At 39.8% G+C, this 19,294-nt stretch overlaps 4 protein-coding genes across 5 annotated transcripts; all 4 read left to right on the top strand.

The window, feature by feature from the left end:
* The first annotated feature begins 485 nt into the window (after window positions 1-485).
* LOC141670479 (uncharacterized) lies at window positions 486-5,762 on the top strand. Of its 2 annotated transcripts, none has more exons than XM_074476350.1 (6): window positions 486-629; window positions 2,086-2,214; window positions 2,336-2,471; window positions 2,549-2,677; window positions 2,753-2,843; window positions 4,271-5,762. In XM_074476350.1, the coding sequence occupies exons 2-6, from the start codon at window positions 2,126-2,128 to the stop codon at window positions 4,438-4,440; spliced, it is 615 nt and encodes a 204-aa protein (XP_074332451.1). In that variant the 5' UTR covers window positions 486-629; window positions 2,086-2,125; the 3' UTR covers window positions 4,441-5,762. The 2 variants fall into 2 exon arrangements, with proteins under 2 accessions (XP_074332451.1, XP_074332452.1); XM_074476351.1 differs by lacking the exon at window positions 486-629 and adding an exon at window positions 976-1,193.
* Window positions 5,106-5,555, top strand: LOC141674546 (oleosin Cor a 13-like). The gene has a single exon (XM_074481252.1). The coding sequence runs from the start codon at window positions 5,106-5,108 to the stop codon at window positions 5,553-5,555; it is 450 nt and encodes a 149-aa protein (XP_074337353.1).
* Window positions 5,763-10,516: 4,754 nt separating the features above from the next.
* On the top strand, window positions 10,517-11,650 carry LOC141674544 (uncharacterized). Its single transcript, XM_074481251.1, has one exon. It carries the CDS (start codon window positions 10,517-10,519, stop codon window positions 11,648-11,650), a length of 1,134 nt encoding a protein of 377 aa, XP_074337352.1.
* A 1,768-nt stretch (window positions 11,651-13,418) lies between these two features.
* Window positions 13,419-14,246, top strand: LOC141674543 (uncharacterized). The gene has a single exon (XM_074481250.1). The coding sequence runs from the start codon at window positions 13,419-13,421 to the stop codon at window positions 14,244-14,246; it is 828 nt and encodes a 275-aa protein (XP_074337351.1).
* The last annotated feature ends 5,048 nt before the right edge of the window (window positions 14,247-19,294 follow it).

The following is a 19,294-nucleotide window of genomic DNA, read 5'->3' as shown; positions in this document are numbered from 1 at the left end:
ATTGGAGTGTCCGGACATTAAAATTGAAAATGAGATTTTTTGAGTCATCTCCTATTAATTATATACAAAATATAGTTTGTTACTTTTTTGAAGATCCCTTTTTAAATAAAAATTTAAATTCAAATTTATCTTTAAAAATAGTTTAAAATAATTTATCGAACTATAATTATTTTATTACATAAGATTAATGTAAAAAATAAGTGTCTTACGACAAAAATATATGCAAAAAGTAAGTTTATTTAATGATTAAAGTCAAAAGGTACGGGCATAAATAGAGTTATAAACAATAATATTGCACGTAAAATCATGATGTTTGGATTAATATTCATAAATGTGTCTATCTTGATCTCTCCGTCTTGACTTAAAATTTAAAACTTTAACCTGAAACTTTGAAAGAAGGGCATATAAGTAATCTCTCATTACTGCATGAAGTAATTTGTTAATTTCTACCTCTTCTTGTCTATAATTCTCAATTAAACAAAAATTTTAAACATACTTATATATTTTATGCCATATTTTTTAAACCAAGTTTGCTCTACTTATTGACTTCTTGCTATTTATTCAGCTACTTGTAGATTGAACACAAGACTCTACTTGTTTTCCCTTTGCTGTAATCTCTCTCTCAGCAGGTAATGCCCTCCTTTCTTTATTTCTTTATTCTATACTTCTTTTTATAGATGCTCTTTTTTTAATTAATAACAACATATCTATATGTATTGGGGATTTTAATTATGTGCATTTGAATTAGTGATGCCCACATTTTTAAATGTCATTAGTTTGTAGTTGATTCTAATGTTTTTGAGTTTTGGGTTGAAACTGTTTGATGAAAGTCCCCTGTGAATTGTTCTCCCTAAGTATTTGTTGGGACACGCAACGTTTGTTTTACAGAACTACTAACTACTTGGTAAAGCAGTAACCTAACCTAAACAGATATTTTAGATTATAATGTTCATTCTCTCGTAAGGCCTCGTGTTCTTCGACTAATCAAGTAGATTGTAGTTAGGTTAGAGCAACTCCAAGTGTCACGTGGCATCATCCTTATGAAATTATTATTAAATGAGCTCCTAGTGATTTAAGATACAAATTTGTCTTCTCACTCCAACAATCTTCCTCAAATTCATCTTTATCACATTTTTAGTACATGCCGTGGTGGCTCACAGGGTAGAGAAGCAGAAGAGAAGCAATAGAGGCGGGTAAGTCTGTCGGCTAGAAACAAGGCCAAATAAATAAGGTTAGGAGTTTAGGCTCCTTAATTCCGACCTATGCATCATGATTGCTAGTAATGGTCAAGTCTCTATATAGGGATTCTGTATAATTTACCATTAGACGTGTTTCTAGTAAAAATCTGATAGGGTTTAGTATTAAGATCATAATATTTAGCATGAAAAATGGTTATATTTCCATTTTTTTTTAATTCTGGCATAAAAAAACTGGATGGAAAATTTGTGGGTCAGTTCCACGCCTTCTTAATATGATCAACTTATCCAGAGTTTGACTTAGTTTCAAATTCCCATCTCTTTTGTGGTTAAGATAGCTAGGGTACTGATTCTACTATGGGAAATCAACTTATCTTTTACACTTGTACTCTTTCTGTTCCTAATATGTATGTATCATTTCACTGTTATATTTGTCCTTCATAAAATCATGGTGCCATATTAAGAACTAAATTGTGTTTTCATTTCTTTATTCTTATCTACTTTGTTCTGTGTACCTCTCTACCAACTAACTTGCTATATTTTTGAAGACATACATTCTCTATGGTTGAGAACCAGTGGATCTTTAAGTAGATTCAGCTTTCTGTATTATAATCTTCTTACAAATTTATGTTTACTATTTTGGTTTTCAGCTTTGGCATTTGTAGTGACCAAGCTTACTGACCGATTTGTCTTCCAATTAATATTTTAACTAATGTTTTCATGAACCAAACAACTCTATGTTTCCAGATTAGTTTTATTTTATTAGTTTCCTTGTTCTTACAAAATTCTTCATTTGCAATGTATGACTGATTGACTCTGGTCTCTGTAAACCATGTGATGCCTTACCAATTTCTAACCAACTGACAATCTTATGATTTTCGATTTTCAGGTGGTGAAGGTTGAGGCTGAGTGTGTTCCGCTGCTATAAAATGCACCATGCAGACAGTTACAGTTGTTGCATTGCTCTTTTCGCTCTTGTTTTTATTGTCAACACGCTACCATTTTGTCATGGAGACTTGTTAGTCTAATCTGGACCCTGTGTGCTGTATTTACTTTGTTGCTTCGAATAACCCTAAAACATTCCATGGCCATGGAATATTTGTGTGTTTGACTGTATCTCATTTTAATAAACTGTGCAGAATTAGAAGGGCCCTGATTGTCGGAGAGGAGCTGCAGAAGGAAACTTTGCCATTGCAAAGTGGTTCCTGCCTTTACCAGATGAATGGTTTAAAATCAGAAACGTGGTATGAAGTGAAGATATCATATCCAGCTTCTGTATGTATAGAACATATATATTTTTACTTCTTGATATTTTCAAGGGTATTTTAATCTCATTTTCAATAGTTTAACAGATTCCTGCTAGCTTTGCTCTTCAACTAAAGCGAGGTGATTCTAATTTAGAAATGAAACAACAAAGAAAACTACTCAACACTGAGAAGCTAATATTCGAGACTGGTGATGTGAAATTGCTTAGTGAGCAGGTCTGCCTCCCGCCTTTGACTGTCATTAAGTTCTCTTTTTTTTTTCTGAGGAACTCAATTGTAACCTTTGGATAGGGTGGTACGTTCGTGCTGGTTACAGTAGAGCCTGAAGGGATTGTTGCAATACCACGTGTACAAGAGAGGGAAAAAATCATTTATAATATAGGTATTAATACATTTTCTTATATCTGAAACCTGACCTCAGAAATTACACATACATTTGTGACTTCCACGCTTCAAGAAAATCATAGCAAAATTTGATAAAACTTTAGATTAGCCTCAGTTGTGTATGAGTGTTTAGTTTCCATCTAAAGACACAAACATTTTTTCATCTTCCAATTTGTGCATATTTTCTCTATCATCTACAAATCAGTTCCTGGGAGACATTTTCCATGCATTGTGTTTGAGGTAAGATTTCCCTTTCCAATAAACTGGTGAAAATGATGCATGGGTATAATTTTTTTCTTTTTATGTTTCTAAAAAAGTGGTTTAAAACCCTGTCAATATGATTTAAGAAAAAAGGTCTTTCTATTTTGATTTGGTTGTTTCTTCTGCCAACACTTAATAGTGTAATATTTGCTTCATGTAAAATTCCCATCACGGAAGTTTTTTTTGTTGAACTTGTTGATAGAGTCTTTAATCTTGCACTTGTAAAATCTGCCTAGCTGTCTTAGGTAGCAATTTTACTTATTTTGCAGCAGTTCAACTATTAATTAATTTTGAAGAACTATCCGGTGTTTTACGAAATACTTTCTTGCTTCATGTTCCTACTTGGATTCCATCGTATGTAGTTTTCAGATCTACAAGAGAGTACCAAAGTCAGTAATCTGTCACCATTTGTCGTGTTTGTATCATCCAAGGGGCATACTGTAAGTTAATGTTAAGCAACGTAAGCACCTAAGCAATTTCCTTGATTTCTCGTCACTCAAGTAGGCACCTAGTTAAGTTCATGTCTAAGTTATTTGTCCGGATAACTAATAGGCTTGTTTTGGTGATTTAATGGGGACGTGCTTTATTGCTTTGGAAGTTTCTAATTATTGAGAGCAAATTTATTTCTCAAAGTTTCTTATCCGTAGCCAATTTTCAAGAAACAGCGGTTGTTTAGTAAAAGTGTTCTCTAGGATTGTTGGATTGGTTAAAAGGCTTTTAGAAGATTGTTGTTCTGGAGAAGATGATACAAATTAATTATTAGTACTAAACATGGTCTACCAACTTTGGGGGATTAGTAATCATAAAAATGTTTCAGTAATATTTTTTTATATTTAAGCTGCACCACTATGCAGATTATTTACTCCCTCAAAGATTAGAATGTCATTGCATAAGCACATTTTGTAAAGAATAATAAATAATTCATACATATCCCGTAAAAGTGCATTTTGGGAACTTGGTATTCCATTGTATTAAAGTTTATGCAGAGTTTTCTATTGAAATCAGTTTTCACCAATTTCATCTTTTAAACATGTTTGAGGCCATCTCTTTAGAGATTAAGGTTTTACTATTTACAAAATCAATAATTTGTGTTTCCCATGTACAAAATGTTGGCGTACTTCTCTGGTTATAATCTCTCATACTTGGACCTTTTCATTTTGGCAGTTTGTGATGAGCTATTGTTAGGAATCCCACACAAAGCCTGGTGGGTAGTAATCCTGGTAGTGATTTGTTTGGGGCTGGCAGCTGTAGTTCCATATTTTCTTCCATCATATTTGCTGCAAAAGAATCTCCGTCTACAACAAATCAAAGACATTACTTCCAAGGATTCTTGATCAAATTTTGTTGAGCATTTAAGATTAGTGCACAAGGTGAATGTTTGCTGAAACTAACATTAGAGACCTTATCCAAATGTGTAAGCTAAAAGTTGTACCAATTACCTAGTAAATTTTCCTTATTTCTCCTTTTCAAGAGAGGAAAATCTCACATGGCATTCAAAGTTTTAATGTTGTTACTTGTATGGCCAGTAAAGATGTATATTGGTTTCAAGGATACCATAGACTTCTGCCCCCCCCCCCCCCCCAACCCAACTTGCTGAATTTTTTTTACTGTAACACGAACACATGAATTTACGGACAGTTATTTGGTCATGGGTATCAATTGTTGTGAAATATTGATCCTCTGCTTTAAGGACATTATTGGAGGCAGAGGGAATGGTATTCAAGACAACCAAGTAATATTCTAAAACAATAGCTACACAAGGGTAAGGCTCACCAGTCACAGTCCTGCAATGCACCCTGAAGCCACCACTGGTGCCTTCACATGACACCCTTACCTCTTCACACATTTCGAGGTGGAAAGGCAACCCTATCATGATGCCCCTGTGTCCATCTTTCTCACCAACCTGTACATTTCCTCCCTCTATATATACGCACTCATCCCCTAGTATCATCCCATCCCATTCACATCTTATACACTTGCCTATAAACGCTGCTAACTCATGGATCAACGAAAGCCAATGAGCCAAGTTCACCATGGAGGATCACCTCAGAATTCACACCAAACTGTCAAGTTCTTGGCAGCTGCAACATTTGGAGCTGCATTAGTAGCCTTGGCCGGGTTAACCTTAACCGGGACAGTGCTAGCCCTTGTCATTGCCACCCCTGTTCTAGTTTTGTTTAGCCCTATCTTGGTCCCAGCTGGAATAACGGTGTTCTTGGTGACTGCTGGTTTCTTGTTTTCTGGTACGTGCGGGGTGGCAGCGATTTCGTTGTTGTCGTGGATATATAACTATGTCGCCGGGAAACATCCACCAGGGTCAGACCACTTGGACTATGCAAGGTCAAGAATTGCAAACAAGGCTAGGGACATGAAGGAGAGGGCTCAAGAATATGGAAATTATGTGCAACAAAAGGCTACAGAGGCTACACAACACCAAACCCAAGCTTAAAATTATTTTTAAGCTCTCAATCTAGCTCTGTAGTTTGTGTGTGTGTGTTTAATGTGAGTGCATGGTAGATGCATTGTTATGCAGGTGTTTAGTGTTTATGTTGCGAGTCTTGAGCTATGTTTGGGGAATGAGGGCTGGTAATAGACTCTTTTGTGTTTACTGCAGCTGAGAATAAAAGTGACCAGTGTTTGAATGTTTAATTTTTAATTATTATTGTGTTTAAATGTTTAATTTCACAGATTTAGATTTAAGTAATAATTACATGATAAGAGGATATGGAATAATTTAGTGGTGCTCGAAAATAATTACATACATGATAAGTGAATTTATATTATCAATTGTTATTAAGAATAACGGATATCAAATGTAAACCCCGCAAATAATCTCGATTGGTTCCGCATTTATTTCCGGATTACGATATATTTGGAGTCCATTTGAATCGATTTTGTGTAAGTATCAGAAGCTAGCTGCAGCCATTCTTTGAAATTCGATTGTACTGGCATCAGGGCGTGTAAAATGGTTTCGTGATCAACTTTGCATATGGGACAGAAAACATTGACAACCACTCTTTTAACTTTGAAGATGGTCTTTGGTACGAAAGCACCCGTTTACAACCCTCCAAACAAAGAATTTAGTTTTCGCTGGTTGTTTCAGGTTCCACATTTTGTTCCAGAAAGCTTTGTTCCCATGCAAGTTGTCATTCACACTGGTATCATGGATACTTTTTACAGTATTTTAGCCCATTCTTTCTTCATTCCAAAACCAAAAATCCATATCGGTGTGTCGTGAAGGAATTGACAAGATCAGCCTAGCGTCTACGTAATTAAAAATATCATGAATCAAACCAGTATCCCACTCATTCGTACCCGGTCAGGCATGAAACAGTTTTATCCTTGATTGATTCTTGTTCAGTGTGAATATAAGGATCGTCAGCTTGGGGTAACCATGGGTCACCCACAATATTAACATTGTTTCCGGACCCAACTCTGCGATCGAACAACTCCTTTTTTGAATACACTTGGGCTTCCAGTATGCTTCTCCAAACGTAAGTTGGGTTGTTTCCAAGTTTTGTTGTGAGGAAAGAACCAGTTGGATAGTACCTCGCCTTGTAATTTAGTAACCAGACTGTTGTTGTCAATTATTAGGCTCCAACCTTGCTTGCCCGGTAAGCTGACGTAGAAATTTTGTAATTTACGAAAATCCAGTCCGCTTTGTGATTTCCTTCTGCATATTCCATCCCATGACATTCAAGGTATGCCTTTATTCGTGTTGTTAGATGACTTCCACCAAAATCTTGACATAAAACGCTCCATTTATGTGCATATATGTTGATGTAGCAAGAAGATGTTCATAGCATAATTAGGCAAGGTTTGAGCAATAATTTTTAAGAGGAGTTCCTTCCCTCCTTTTGACAGCGTTCTCTTATCCTATCCCTGAATCTTGGCACGTAGATGATTCTTCACATACCCAAAAATGACATTCTTTTTTCTCCCTAGAGTGTTAGGAAGGCCTAGGTACTTGACATTTTCGTCTGCTTTGTTCAACCTAAGAACATTGCATATCTCCCGTCTCATGTCCTGATCCCAAAGAAGCAAGGATACGGGTGCGGGGATGCGGGTGCGTAGTGCGGGGATACATGGATTCGGTAAATAAAATAATATGGGGATTCGGGTGCGGGGGGATACGGCACATATATTTATTATAAATATATATTTGATGTTATTAGTGATGAAATCTATTAACAAAACTAATAGTTTTATGCAAATTGTATCAAATACATGATATAAGCATCTATAACACAAGAATTTAAACTAAAATTACTTATATATGTAGTATAAATATCAAAAAAAATATGTATTTTAGTTGAGAATTTTTGAGAATTTTGAACATCGGAGTGTCCCCGAGAATCCGAGTATCTGATACGGGGGTGCGTGAGGATACGGGAATTCGTTGGGTGACCGAAGAATCCCTGCTTCCTAGCCTGATCCGTGTGTTACATCTGAAAAACGCAGAGGATTTTTCAGCATTTATTTTCTGACCAGAGCCTTGCTCAAAGACTTGCAGCGTATTTATTGATAGCCCTATCCCAGGTCCCAATTAACAAATGAACGAAGGACGCCCGGACACGTGATAACATCCCCACTGTCCAGGTGGCCCGGATCTGGAACCTTCCAACGGTCCGAATCCGGGGACACGTTGGTCCATTACAGTCGTAAGTCGTCCACGCGTTTCTCAATCCAAAACTCAACAACGGCCCAGATCCAAGTTACAAACTGTTATGTCCAAAAATTGGTATAAACATTATTCAGGTGAAAATAACAGAATAGTCAAAATTGAGGTATAAATGCCTAAAATTAAGGAATAGATAAGACTACCTTCCTTATTGAAGGAAAGTAGGCGCGCCCTTTGTATGGGAAGGACGCGTTCTCTATTATGGATGACTGATTGTAGATGCGCCCTATGTATAAGAAGGCGCGCCCTCAACATAGGGAAAAGGCGCACCCAGTTACTTGGTGGAAGATGAGGAATTCTCTGGTAGATGCCCACTTCTGGTAAATCTTAGGGCGCGCCCAGAGTGAATAAGATATCTTAGGAAGGCTTTTAACATGGATGCTTGGATGGGTTCTTTGTAGGATTTGAGGAAGATGGAGATTATTATTACTAACCTATTTGATGTAGTTACTCTATTGAAGAACTCCTTCCTATACTACATCTACAGGAAGGCGGTGTCCGTGGTCAGAGGCCTCCAGGGGTATGTCTGGACGGAAGGCCTCCTCCTGTAGTCAATGAGTGTCCTCATTGGGGATGTGGGGTGATTTCTGGTGTGTGCTTTGGGAGCTCTGTCTCTGTAGTCAACGGGTGTCCTCGTTGGGAAACTTTGGAGTATCCTACAATTTGCACCCAAAAACTTGGGATCACTTGTCCTGTAATCTAGTGAGCGCTCCTTATCGTGGGACAAGGATGCGTACAACATTTGGGATGAACCACGACTATACCTGTGTCCACAGACTAGAGAAACAGCTGATAGCGGAGGGTTATCCTTGGCCAGGGAGATGCCTTATCCATGAAGTCTTGAAGCCGTGGACGAGCCTTGGGCCTTTGTGGTTGGGCCTCATCGGCGGACATTCCTAAATCTAGTAGAAGACAGTTTCCATGGGTTTCCTATTGGGCCTCGGGACAAGATATCTAAGCCCATTAGGTTTCTTGTTCCCCAAGAACTACGTTGGCTTGATTCCCTATAAATAGGGATACGTAGGTAAATTGCAAGAGGTAAGAAGCGAGAGCACAAAGGAGCCACCACTAACCCTAAGCAATCTCAGCCACCAATAACACCACCAAACACTGTTCATCTTTTCCGACGAATACTGTTCATTGAATCCACCGATTACTGTTCACGTTTCCGACGAAGAACCACCGTCACAGATCTTGTTTCCGGCTACGAACCTCAGACTTTGTTGCTCCCAAATTCCTCCGTCAACAAATTGGCGCTAGAAGGAGAGGCTAATCAAGATCTGCATCTAGGAGGAAAGATGTCTCAATACCGTGATGGAAGTTTTTATGATGAAAGCTCTAAAGAAGAATCTGATCATGGCTATGACCACTATGAACCCTACGTTCCACCCATGACTGATCGCCCCACTCCAGACGTTGGGGGTCAGCCGCCTGTACTGATCAGCAACGCTGACTTGTTGGAATAACTGTATCGCATGGGAGATGCTCTGAACGGTTTCGACTCAAGGCTGAGCACCGTGGATCGACGCAAGACCAGAAGGGGCCTTCGCCATAACCGTGCTGCTCACGCACCTGAGAAGGCTCCCATGACTGATAGAGATGCCTTGGCCGGTCGCGGTCGAACTGAAGGTGGACGTGTGCCAATAACCCCACGACATCTGAACTATTCCAATGATGTATCCCTGATCGTAGAGCTTGTGGAAGAGGATGCTGATGGTCGAGAAATACTGCGGGCAGATAACCGAGGGGTTACTCACCCGCACCGATCCGGACGTAGTCTTGAGGAACGTCGGCAAGCTGAGTCCATGCCGGAGAGTGAACAACTAGACTTCGCAGCTTTGAAGGATCGCTTGGGGATCCGCTTGAACGATGATGACCTAAGGATATTGCTGCTAGAATTGTAAAAAAGCGCCGATCGCGGAGATGTGATGCCCTATGGTACAACGCGTGTGCCCCTGAATTCCCACAAGAATCAGGAGCGTCACCGCGATCATGAGAGAGCTCCTCCCCGCAGATTGGTGGACCGGTATAGTCGAGGATATGGAAGTGACCGTTGGAGGAGACCCCAATGGAGGGGAAGAGGCGGAGGTCGAGGTAGATACTTAGATGGATATCTCCGCAACAACTATCGTGGTCGCAGGGATACCCACTGGTATAACCGAGCAGAAAGCGATAACTATGCCGAATACGATGATCACAGGGATGTGGAAAATTATGATCACGAGATGGCTCGGGGTCAAGGAGAAAATCTTGGGGAATATTAAGGTTGAAACCTAGAAGTGATTGTGATACCCGAAGATGCCCAGAACACTAACCAACAACAAGCTCTTCCAGGTGGAAATCAGGCAGAAGTACCTCCGCCTCACCCCCAAGGTCCACAGCCTCACATGCAAACTGTCCCAGGTGTAGGAACCTTCAATGTGGATGATCTGAAAAGGTTACTTAACCACTTGGAAGGAAGAGTAAAAGTCACGGCCGAAATTTCTTCTCCATTCTCTGTGGCGGGAAGAGAGGCACAGTTGCCAGCCGGATATCGCAACACTACTAGCAATCTTCGTTTCCATGGAAGCTCAGATCCTGTGGAATTCTTGGGCCGATTCAATATAGAGATGGACGTGTATCAAGTCCCAGACTTGGCTCGATGTCGGCTCTTGGCGACGACTTTTAGGGGGAGCGCCAATCAATGGTTTTAGAAGCTCGGACCGGGAGTGATCACTTCCTGGGACCAAATGAAGACCATGTTCCTGACCAAGTTCCAAGCCGCCGTAAGGTATGCTCCCTCTGTTACAACTCTTGCCAATGTTAGAGAAAGGGAAAATGAAAGCTTGACATCCTCCTTTAAAAGATTCAACGCTGAGTTCACCAGCGTAAGAGGGGCTTTGGATGAAGCTTTGAAAAGCTTTTTGATAGCTGGGATAAGGCTCAGATCGGATTTCTGGAAGCATTTACAGGGAAAAGACCCAGCCACTCTAGCGGATGTCTTTGCTTTGGCAGAGTCATTTAAAGCCATGGAGCAGTCTCTGGAAGAGGTACAACCAACTTCGCAAGCAAGTCAGAGAAGCAAAGCAAGGAAGAGGGACAGATCTCCAAGCCCAAGATATAGAAGGAGTAGTCGAAGCCCAAATCGGGTAAATACCACGACCACAAGGAGGGAATGGAGCCCTCCCTTGAGCTATGACTACAGAGCAAGCAGGTATATGCCTTTAGCCGCGTCTGTTGAACATATCTTTGAGGTAAACAAAAATAGAGGGTTATTTAGAAAACCTGAGGCTCTGTCATCTTGGCAAAGTAAAGATAAGAAGAAATATTACGAATACCATGAGTCATCCGAACATAACACACATGAGTGTCGGCAACTGAAGGATGAGATTGAAGCACTTATCAAGGAAGGATATCTTGGTGAATGGGTGGTTAAGGAAGTATGGAGGCATAAGGATGGCGACGACAGAGTAAAGGAAGAAGGAGGCCAAGTCCTTCAAGGGTTGAATAATAAAACTTTGGAGGAAAATAAGTTCATCAGGGACGACAACATCCGAGCAATCTACGGAGGAGATCAGGGGATGGAATGCAGTAATAGAGCCTTGGAAAGGTATGTAAGGGAAGCCCGGTTCAGACTTCTAACCGATATTCATAGGGTGGAAACTCGACCACCCAAAGTATTTAAGGGCGAGTCCATGGACATCACCTTCAGAGAATCAGATGCCCGGTGGGTGCATCACCCCCACAATGATACACTGGTCATTTCCATCCAGATCGGGACCAAGAATATTCATAGAGCTTTTATAGACAATGGAAGCTCGGCAAACATCCTCTATTACAACACCTTTAAGAAGATGGGGCTACATGATCGGGACATGTTGTGAGAAGACTCTTGGGTCTATGGTTTCTCTGGCACGGGAGTTAGAGTTATGGGATCAATTCGATTGCCGTGTACCTTGGGGGAGAGTCCGTTGTCCGTGACAAAGATGCTCGAGTTCAAGGTTCTAAATCAGGAGTCGTCCCACAACGTGCTGCTCGGGCGACCTTTTCTTAGGGAAATGAGGGTCATCACTTCGATCCACCACCTTACCATCAAGTTTCCAACCCCAAATGGTGTGGGCAGCATAAAGGGTTCTCAATATGACTCTCGAGAATATTACAGGCAGGCTATGAGGGGCTTTAGGAGAAAGGATGCCTACAATGAAGATGCGTCAGATGATGAGCGAGAGAAAAGCATCGAACAACCGATCGAGGAAATCCGAGTCCATTACTATGTCTAGTAAGAAGACGAGCGTCCCTCTGAGTTACCTCCAGCGATGTTGTTCTTAGAAGACACAATCAGGATTGAAATATTGGAGGAAGAAGAACCCCCAAATGACATAGTCCAAGCAAACTTCAACGGAGAACGGCTTGAAGGAAGATTTGATATCTTACAAAGTCTTGGACAAGATGTGCATAAGGTAAAAGCCCCTCTCCCTGAGGGTGCACCCTTATCTTCAGTAATTTCAAAAGAAGTTGATGCTCTTTTCCAAGAGGATGCGCCTTCTAAAGAAGTTGATGCTCCTCTCCAAGAGGATGCGCCTTCTCTACAGAATGATGAGGATCGTAATCAGCTCGACTTAGATCCACGGATACCAATGCCAACAGAAAATATGAGGTCGTCGGAAGACACAATTGAAATCCCTATTGATGAAAAAGATCCAGTAAAGTTCTAAGAATTGGATCTCAATTGGCCCCAAGATTGAAAGAAGGGCTTTCAATATTTCTCTTGGCAAACCTTGATGTATTTGAGTGGGACCATTATGATATGGTGGGAATTTACCCGAAATTTATGTGCCATCATTTGAACATTGATTCCAAGCATAAGGGGATCAGGAAAAAGCGGAGGGTCGTAAGTGGAGAAAGGGAAGTAGCCTTGGCAGAAGAAGTGGATAGACTCTTGGATGTAGGACTAATTAGGGAATCTTTCTACCCAGATTGGTTAGCAAATCCAATGTTAGTGAAAAAACCTAATGGCAAGCGGAGAACATGTGTGGATTTCACCGATCTGAACAAAGCGTGACCAAAGGATAACTTCCCTTTGCCAAGAATTGAACAGTTGGTCGATGTCATGGTAGGACATGCCTCGATAAGTTTCATGGATGCATACTCCAGGTATAATCAAATTCCCATGTATTAGCCTAACCAAGAGCACACCTCTTTTATTACTGATAGAGGGCTCTATTGCTATGTTGGGATGCTGTTTGGTCTGATTAATGTTGGGGCCACTTATCAAATATTGGTAACAAAATGTTAAAGAAATAGATTGGGAAGACCATGGAGGTATACGTAGACGATATGCTTGTAAAATCTAAAAGGGTGGAAGACCACATAGCGGACTTGGCTGAGATGTTCCACATTTTGAGAAAATATAGGATGAAGCTGAATCCTCAAAAGTGTGTATTTGGCATGGAATCAGGAAAATTCTTGGGATAAAAGGTTAACCACCGAGGGATTGAGGCGAACCCGGCGAAAATCAAAGTTTTGTTGGACATGAAATCTCCAACTAGTGTTAAGCAAGTGCAAAGCCTGACGGGAAGGATTGCGGCTTTGAATTGATTTGTCTCAAAGTCATCGGAAAGGTGCAAGGAATTCTTTAAGGCAATCAAAGGGATGGGGAAGGATTTCATGTGGACCTCGGATTGTGAAGAGGCTTTTCTGACAATCAAAGAGCAGTTGGGAAATCCTCCTATGCTGGTCAAGCCAGAAGAGGGGGAAAGATTGATTCTTTACTTAGCAGTTTCAGAATACTCCGTTAGCGCGGTGTTGGTGAAAGAGGAAGGGAGTCATCAATTGCCCGTGTACTACGTGAGCAAAATGTTGCTAGACGCAGAGACTAGATATACCAACATGGAAAAATTGGTGTACGCCTTTATCCTTGCGGGACGAAAGTTAAGGCCATACTTCCAAGCTCACCGGATAGAGATTCGCACCGCTTATCCTCTCCGGTATATTTTGCATAAACCAGAATCATCGGGAAGAATGTTAAAGTGGGCGATAGAGCTGGGACAATTTGATGTGGAATATTTCCCTCGTACAATAATCAAGGGACAATCATTAGCTGATTTCATACTTGAGTTTGACTCTGAAGTAGACAACAAGGCAATAGTGTTGGCAGAACCTTCCTTACAAGAAAATCCTCCTGTTGACGTGAGAGAAGAGTTCCCACACCCTTGGTGGATCTTACATGTTAATGGGGCTGTGAATAATAATGGAGCAGGCGTCGGGATTATCTTAATCACCCCGGAAGGGCATCATTTGATGAGTGCCATCCACTTCAAATTTTATGTCACTAACAATGATGCTGAGTATGAAGCATTGATCAATGGTTTGAAAATAGCTCTGGAGGTGGGGGTTGTGAACTTGATTGCTCAGAGTGATTCTGAGTTAGTTGTAAACCAAGTCAAAGGAGGTTTCCAAGCCCGAGGACCTCGAACATAGTTATATATGAGATGTGCGTAGTGTCTACTGGAAAAGTTTGGAAGTGCCAGGCTAGAAGGTGTGCCTGGGGAAGAATATAGTAATGCAGATGCCCTGGCAAAGATGGGGTCACAAATGGACAGCGTCCAACTTGGGCAAATTCCTTTAGGAATCCAAGAAATCCCAAGTATTCCAGAAGTAGGGATGCTCCAGACACAGGAGATCCTACGAGAAAATTGGATGACCCCCATTCATAACTATATTTGAATGGGAGCTTTTCTAGAAGACAAGTTATAGGCTCGATGCCTTCACTACTAGGCTGTAAAGTACGTTGAATATGATGGGGTATTGTATAAGAGATGGTTTAACCAACCACTGTGGACCTGGATATAAGGGAATTATATCCTCAGGGAGGTGCACGAAGGAATTTCTGGAAATCACTCGGGGGGTGGTTCGTTGGCATTAAAAGTCCTCAGACAAGGATATTACTGGTCAACAATGAAAGAAGATGCCTTCAAGTTTGTTCGGACTTGTGACCGTTGCCAGTGATTCGCTAATTATTCCAATGCCCCTACAACGTCTATTACTTTATTGGAAAGTCCTTGGCCTTTTGCCATGTGGGGGATTGATCTCATTGGACAATTGGCCAAAGCCAAGGGGGGTGTGAAATATGCCGTGGTGGCTGTTGATTATTTTACTAAATGGACGGAAGCCATGCCACTGGCCACGATCACAATGAAGAAAATAAAAGACTTTATTTTCAACTCCATAGTCTGTAAGTTCGGTATTCCATATAAACTCATCTCAGACAATTGAAAGCAGTTTGACAGTAAAGAGCTAAGGAAGCTTTGTGAAGACTTGAACATCAAGAAAGAGTTTGCCGCGGTCTATCACCCGCAAAGTAATGGTCAGACAGAAGCCATAAACAAGATTATTAAGCACAGTTTAAAGGCTAAGCTGGAAGAAAAGAAGGGAGATTGGCCAGAGGAGATGCCCATGGTCCTTTGGTCTTACAACACAACTCCCAGATCAACCACAGGAGAGTCTCTATTTTTGCTGACTTATGGGTATGAGGCTATGGTTCCCATGGAAGTAGGAGCCGAATCCCTATGAAGGGATTTGTTTGTTGAGGAAGATGTAGAAGTTAACCAAAGGCTCCACTTGGATTTGCGAGATGAAGCCAGAATGAACTTTCAATTGAAGCTTGTTGCATATCAGCTAGAATTTCAAGGTATTTTAATAAGAAAGTGAAGTTTGTGCCATACAAGGTGGGAGATCTTGTGTTGCGAAAAGTTATGCCAAACACCAAAATAGCTCAGCATGGGGTGCTTGGAGCTAACTGGGAGGGACCATACAAGGTCAAGTTGTTAGGTCCCGAATTATCGTAGAAGGGGGTTTGAATACGATAATCACTAAATTATAAATTCTTTCGAATCTTTAGCGGATAAAATATTTAGTGCTTGGTTAGTGGTTTTGTGTTCTTGAGAGGAATAGTATTTGGAACGATAAAAATGAGGAACACAAGATATTTGGGGGAAATATATATTCGTATATAAATCCTCGAGGGGTGTTGCTACACTCCGAAAAATAAAATAACCGGCTACAATCTAAGAACAACAAAGTTCCTAACTACTACAAAGATTTACAAATCAAATCCTATACAATGATCTAGCTTTAGTTTGTACTAGGATTTAATTACCGGGTAACGATTATAATGCCCCTAAGAATATACAAGAGTTAAATTGGGCATTATAACATTACTCCGGTGAGAAGTTAAACGGATATACAAATAGCTTGAGCTTCTCTGTAAATCAATACTTCTATTTTCACTTCTCTTTTGGGAGAGAAGATGAACAAAAAAATAATGAATGGCTGATTATCTTCTGCTGCAAAGTGTAGACTTTATACACAATAAAATTGTGTGGCTGAGAATTGAGGAGCTTCTGCGGCGACAGCTTTTTCTCTGGCGACCAAGTAGTTCTGTGGTGACAGGAAGGTACATGAGGGAGGAGTAATATTTTTATTTATTATTCTAACTCACATGTGGCGACCACAGGGGGTACTAGTACATCTTGTACTTAACTAATAAACCACACTACATCTGTGGCGACAATGTCCCCCCTTGGTTTCTTTATTTCTTTTTTTCTTTTCTTTCTTTTTGATTTTCTTTTGTTTTCTATTTCTTTTTCTTTTTCTTTTTTTTCTTTTTTTTGTTTTTTTTGTTTTTGTTTTCTTTTTGTTTTTCTCTCTTTTTTTTGTTTTTCTTTTCTTTCTTTTTTTTGTTTTCTTTTCTTTTAATTTAAATTGTAATTAAATTAATTTATAAAATTAACTTAAATATAACTTATATAAATAAACTAATTTAGATTTATAAAATAAACTTATTTAAAGTTTATAAGATAAATCAATTTAAGTTTATTAAATAAATTATATTAAAGTCTATTAAATAAATTTATTTAATTTAACAATTAAACTTTAAATTTCGCCAGTCCCTTGAGCCGCTTAGCTGTATACTCCGCACACCTCTTCTCGTACTTTAACAGATAAACGTTCAATCCAAGTACGTTCCTCAACTTAACAATTCTTCTATAAATAATACCCAGATTCCTTTCACGAGCTGTTGACGCCTAGTGCAACTGGTCTGGTTCACAGACGACTAACCTCGATTCAGGTCTTCGTATTATAGCCTTGATTACATTATTAAGCTTGCCTTAACTTTATTGCTTCGAACACTGACTTTTAATAAACAATTATACTTTCACTGGAATCCTTTCTGGTACTTTAGACAACGTCTTCATTAACCTCTGTCTATACCCTGTCTTCAATTCTTCAGATTCCTATGCTTCGAACACTGTCTATCTTTAATCAATGCCAATACACTGAAATCTTCCGGTAGCACTTGTATACTGAATCTTCAATATTTCTAAAACCCTGAAAGTCTTTAACCTTTGTTCTTCACTGAGGCATGATCATATTAATGAACTTCTTTCAGTGACCTGTAGACAGACTTCAGGCTTTCTTCTAATCTTCTGATTATTTGTATTTGCCTTGTCTTCGTTCTTCCTGATTTTTTGTGTAGACGCAGTATTATTAACCTGTCTTGTTCTAGTGTTGTTATTGTGTTGAGTTATCACGTAACTGTTCATACAGCTACGCAGTCTCACCAACAATCTCCCCATATTTGATTGTTAAACTTAACAAACAAATTAAATAGAGAGGATAACTCAACTAACAACTAGAAAAAGTAATGTACCAGGACTTGTAAATAATGCTACTAGTTTTCTGGATCAAATACCGCATTTCCAGATTTCTTGAGTAACTGAAATGAAAGATGGTTGTTCCTCTAGCACTGAACTGATCTTCAAGTAGTTTTATCTTCATTTCCTTGGTTCTTCAAATCTCTGCCGGATAGTACTTCTCAGTCTTAAAGTAATCATCAGCAGCTTCTTTTGTACAACCACATTTCCTGTTGAGAAGCGCATATCTCTCTTGCTTCCCCCCTATGAGAATCAACTGCTTAAAGGAGATCACCTTCTTCTACCACCTCTCCCGTACAATAGGATCCGCAGATAAGAACTAATGGTACTCCCCTTTTGGAAAACAGCTTCTCCTCTTATGAAGAATAGTGATGAACCAAACCACTTCTTCTGATTACTAGGAAATCACCTTGTGTTTACCACCTCTCCCGTATAATATGATCCGTAGTTACAAACAACAATGGTATGGTGTAGTGTACATGTGCTTTACCTTTTTCTTTCCTCCCTGCTATCTCTCCCCCTTAGTTGAGGAATCCTTCAAACTATTATATAAGCTTTTATCTCCCCCTTAAAGAAGGAATGTATGCTGTTATCTGAAGGAGTTCTCATATGTTACTTGGTTGGAAAAGAAATAACTCTGATCAACCATGTCCCTTTAAATGCTGCAAGTATGACTTCATTGTTGATCATCATGTTCACCAATCTTCCCAACTCTTTATACCTCCCAACTGTGAGATCACCAATTGTTACCAATTGTTAGCTCCCAAAGGTCCCGAAGTATTCTAATCCAATCTGTAAATGTTAGGTCCCTAAGAGTTAGGTTATAATCATAAACAGATTCGAGACCCGAAGTATCAAGAACCATGTTTAGGGATAGGGAATGAGATATGGTGTTTCTGTCTTTCTTCCTCACTGTGAGTGTGTGATTCTGTTTCGTGTACCTCACAAGTGTTTCACTCTTCTCTCCACTCGTATTTACACTCATTCTCACAAGTGTATCACTCCTCTCATAGCTCCAAAATCCAGCTGTACCTGCAAGGAAAATCACCTTAACCATCCTTAAGGAGGTCACAGGTGGTGCAATGGGAGTTCGTAAATCCCCATCCTTGTTAGACTCGTCAGATGAATCTGAGTCATAATCTACAAGTTTCTAGTTTCCCTTTTAGGGTTCCAGGTTTGAACTCTGGGAAGGTAAACAATAATCTAAATAATTTAGCATAAAGATCAAAGTTCCCTTCTAATGTCTGTGAAGACATTTCCTTGTGACTCATCAGGTAATATCTGAATCATTGTCAACAAGTTGTCGATCTGCACCTATGTCAGATCCACTATCTGCAGATGCATCCAGGTTTATTAGTCCTGGGGAGGTAGACACTGACCACTGGCATATGGCTATTGGATCAGTATCCTCTCCTAACACCTGTAAAGGGAATTGGTCCATGAAAGAACCTTGAACAATCGAATCTGACCTTAAAATGGTCGAAACTCTTGTTTCTGTCAACTCATCCTTTGTGTGTGTAACCTTTCCTTGTGCATCAATAATTGTTTATATTTGAGGTGGTGACACTACATCGGATACCCAGGCCGATAAGAGAATTTCAATAGACGCACCATGTTGAGAGGATGAATCTAGTAACTGCTTTTGTGCCTTTTCAACCATTACATCTTTTTGAGAAGATGTATGAGGGCTAGCAGTTGTCTTTGTTTAAGTACTACTCATTTTTGGAGGAGACAGAGCTGCTGGGTTGACTTCAGAACCTTCCTTATGTGGTGCACTAAGGCACTTTCTCCCTCCCGCTCATTCATATATCA

This window comes from Apium graveolens, chromosome 7 (assembly GCF_009905375.1).
Source record: "Apium graveolens cultivar Ventura chromosome 7, ASM990537v1, whole genome shotgun sequence".
NCBI lineage: Eukaryota > Viridiplantae > Streptophyta > Magnoliopsida > Apiales > Apiaceae > Apium > Apium graveolens.
Note: the sequence above shows the minus strand (reverse complement) of the source record. Positions and strands in the feature narration are given on the sequence as shown.

Bases quoted from the DNA above. Each gene is read 5' to 3' on its own strand.
- LOC141670479 (XM_074476350.1), top strand. From the start codon at position 2,126: ATGCACCATGCAGACAGTTACAGTTGTTGCATTGCTCTTTTCGCTCTT. The intron at 2,215-2,335 runs GTTAGTCTAATC...TAAACTGTGCAG, and splicing joins CCATTTTGTCATGGAGACTT to AATTAGAAGGGCCCTGATTG. The intron at 2,844-4,270 runs GTATTAATACAT...TCATTTTGGCAG, and splicing joins AAAAATCATTTATAATATAG to TTTGTGATGAGCTATTGTTA.
- LOC141674546 (XM_074481252.1), top strand. From the start codon at position 5,106: ATGGATCAACGAAAGCCAATGAGCCAAGTTCACCATGGAGGATCACCT.
- LOC141674544 (XM_074481251.1), top strand. From the start codon at position 10,517: ATGAAGACCATGTTCCTGACCAAGTTCCAAGCCGCCGTAAGGTATGCT.
- LOC141674543 (XM_074481250.1), top strand. From the start codon at position 13,419: ATGGGGAAGGATTTCATGTGGACCTCGGATTGTGAAGAGGCTTTTCTG.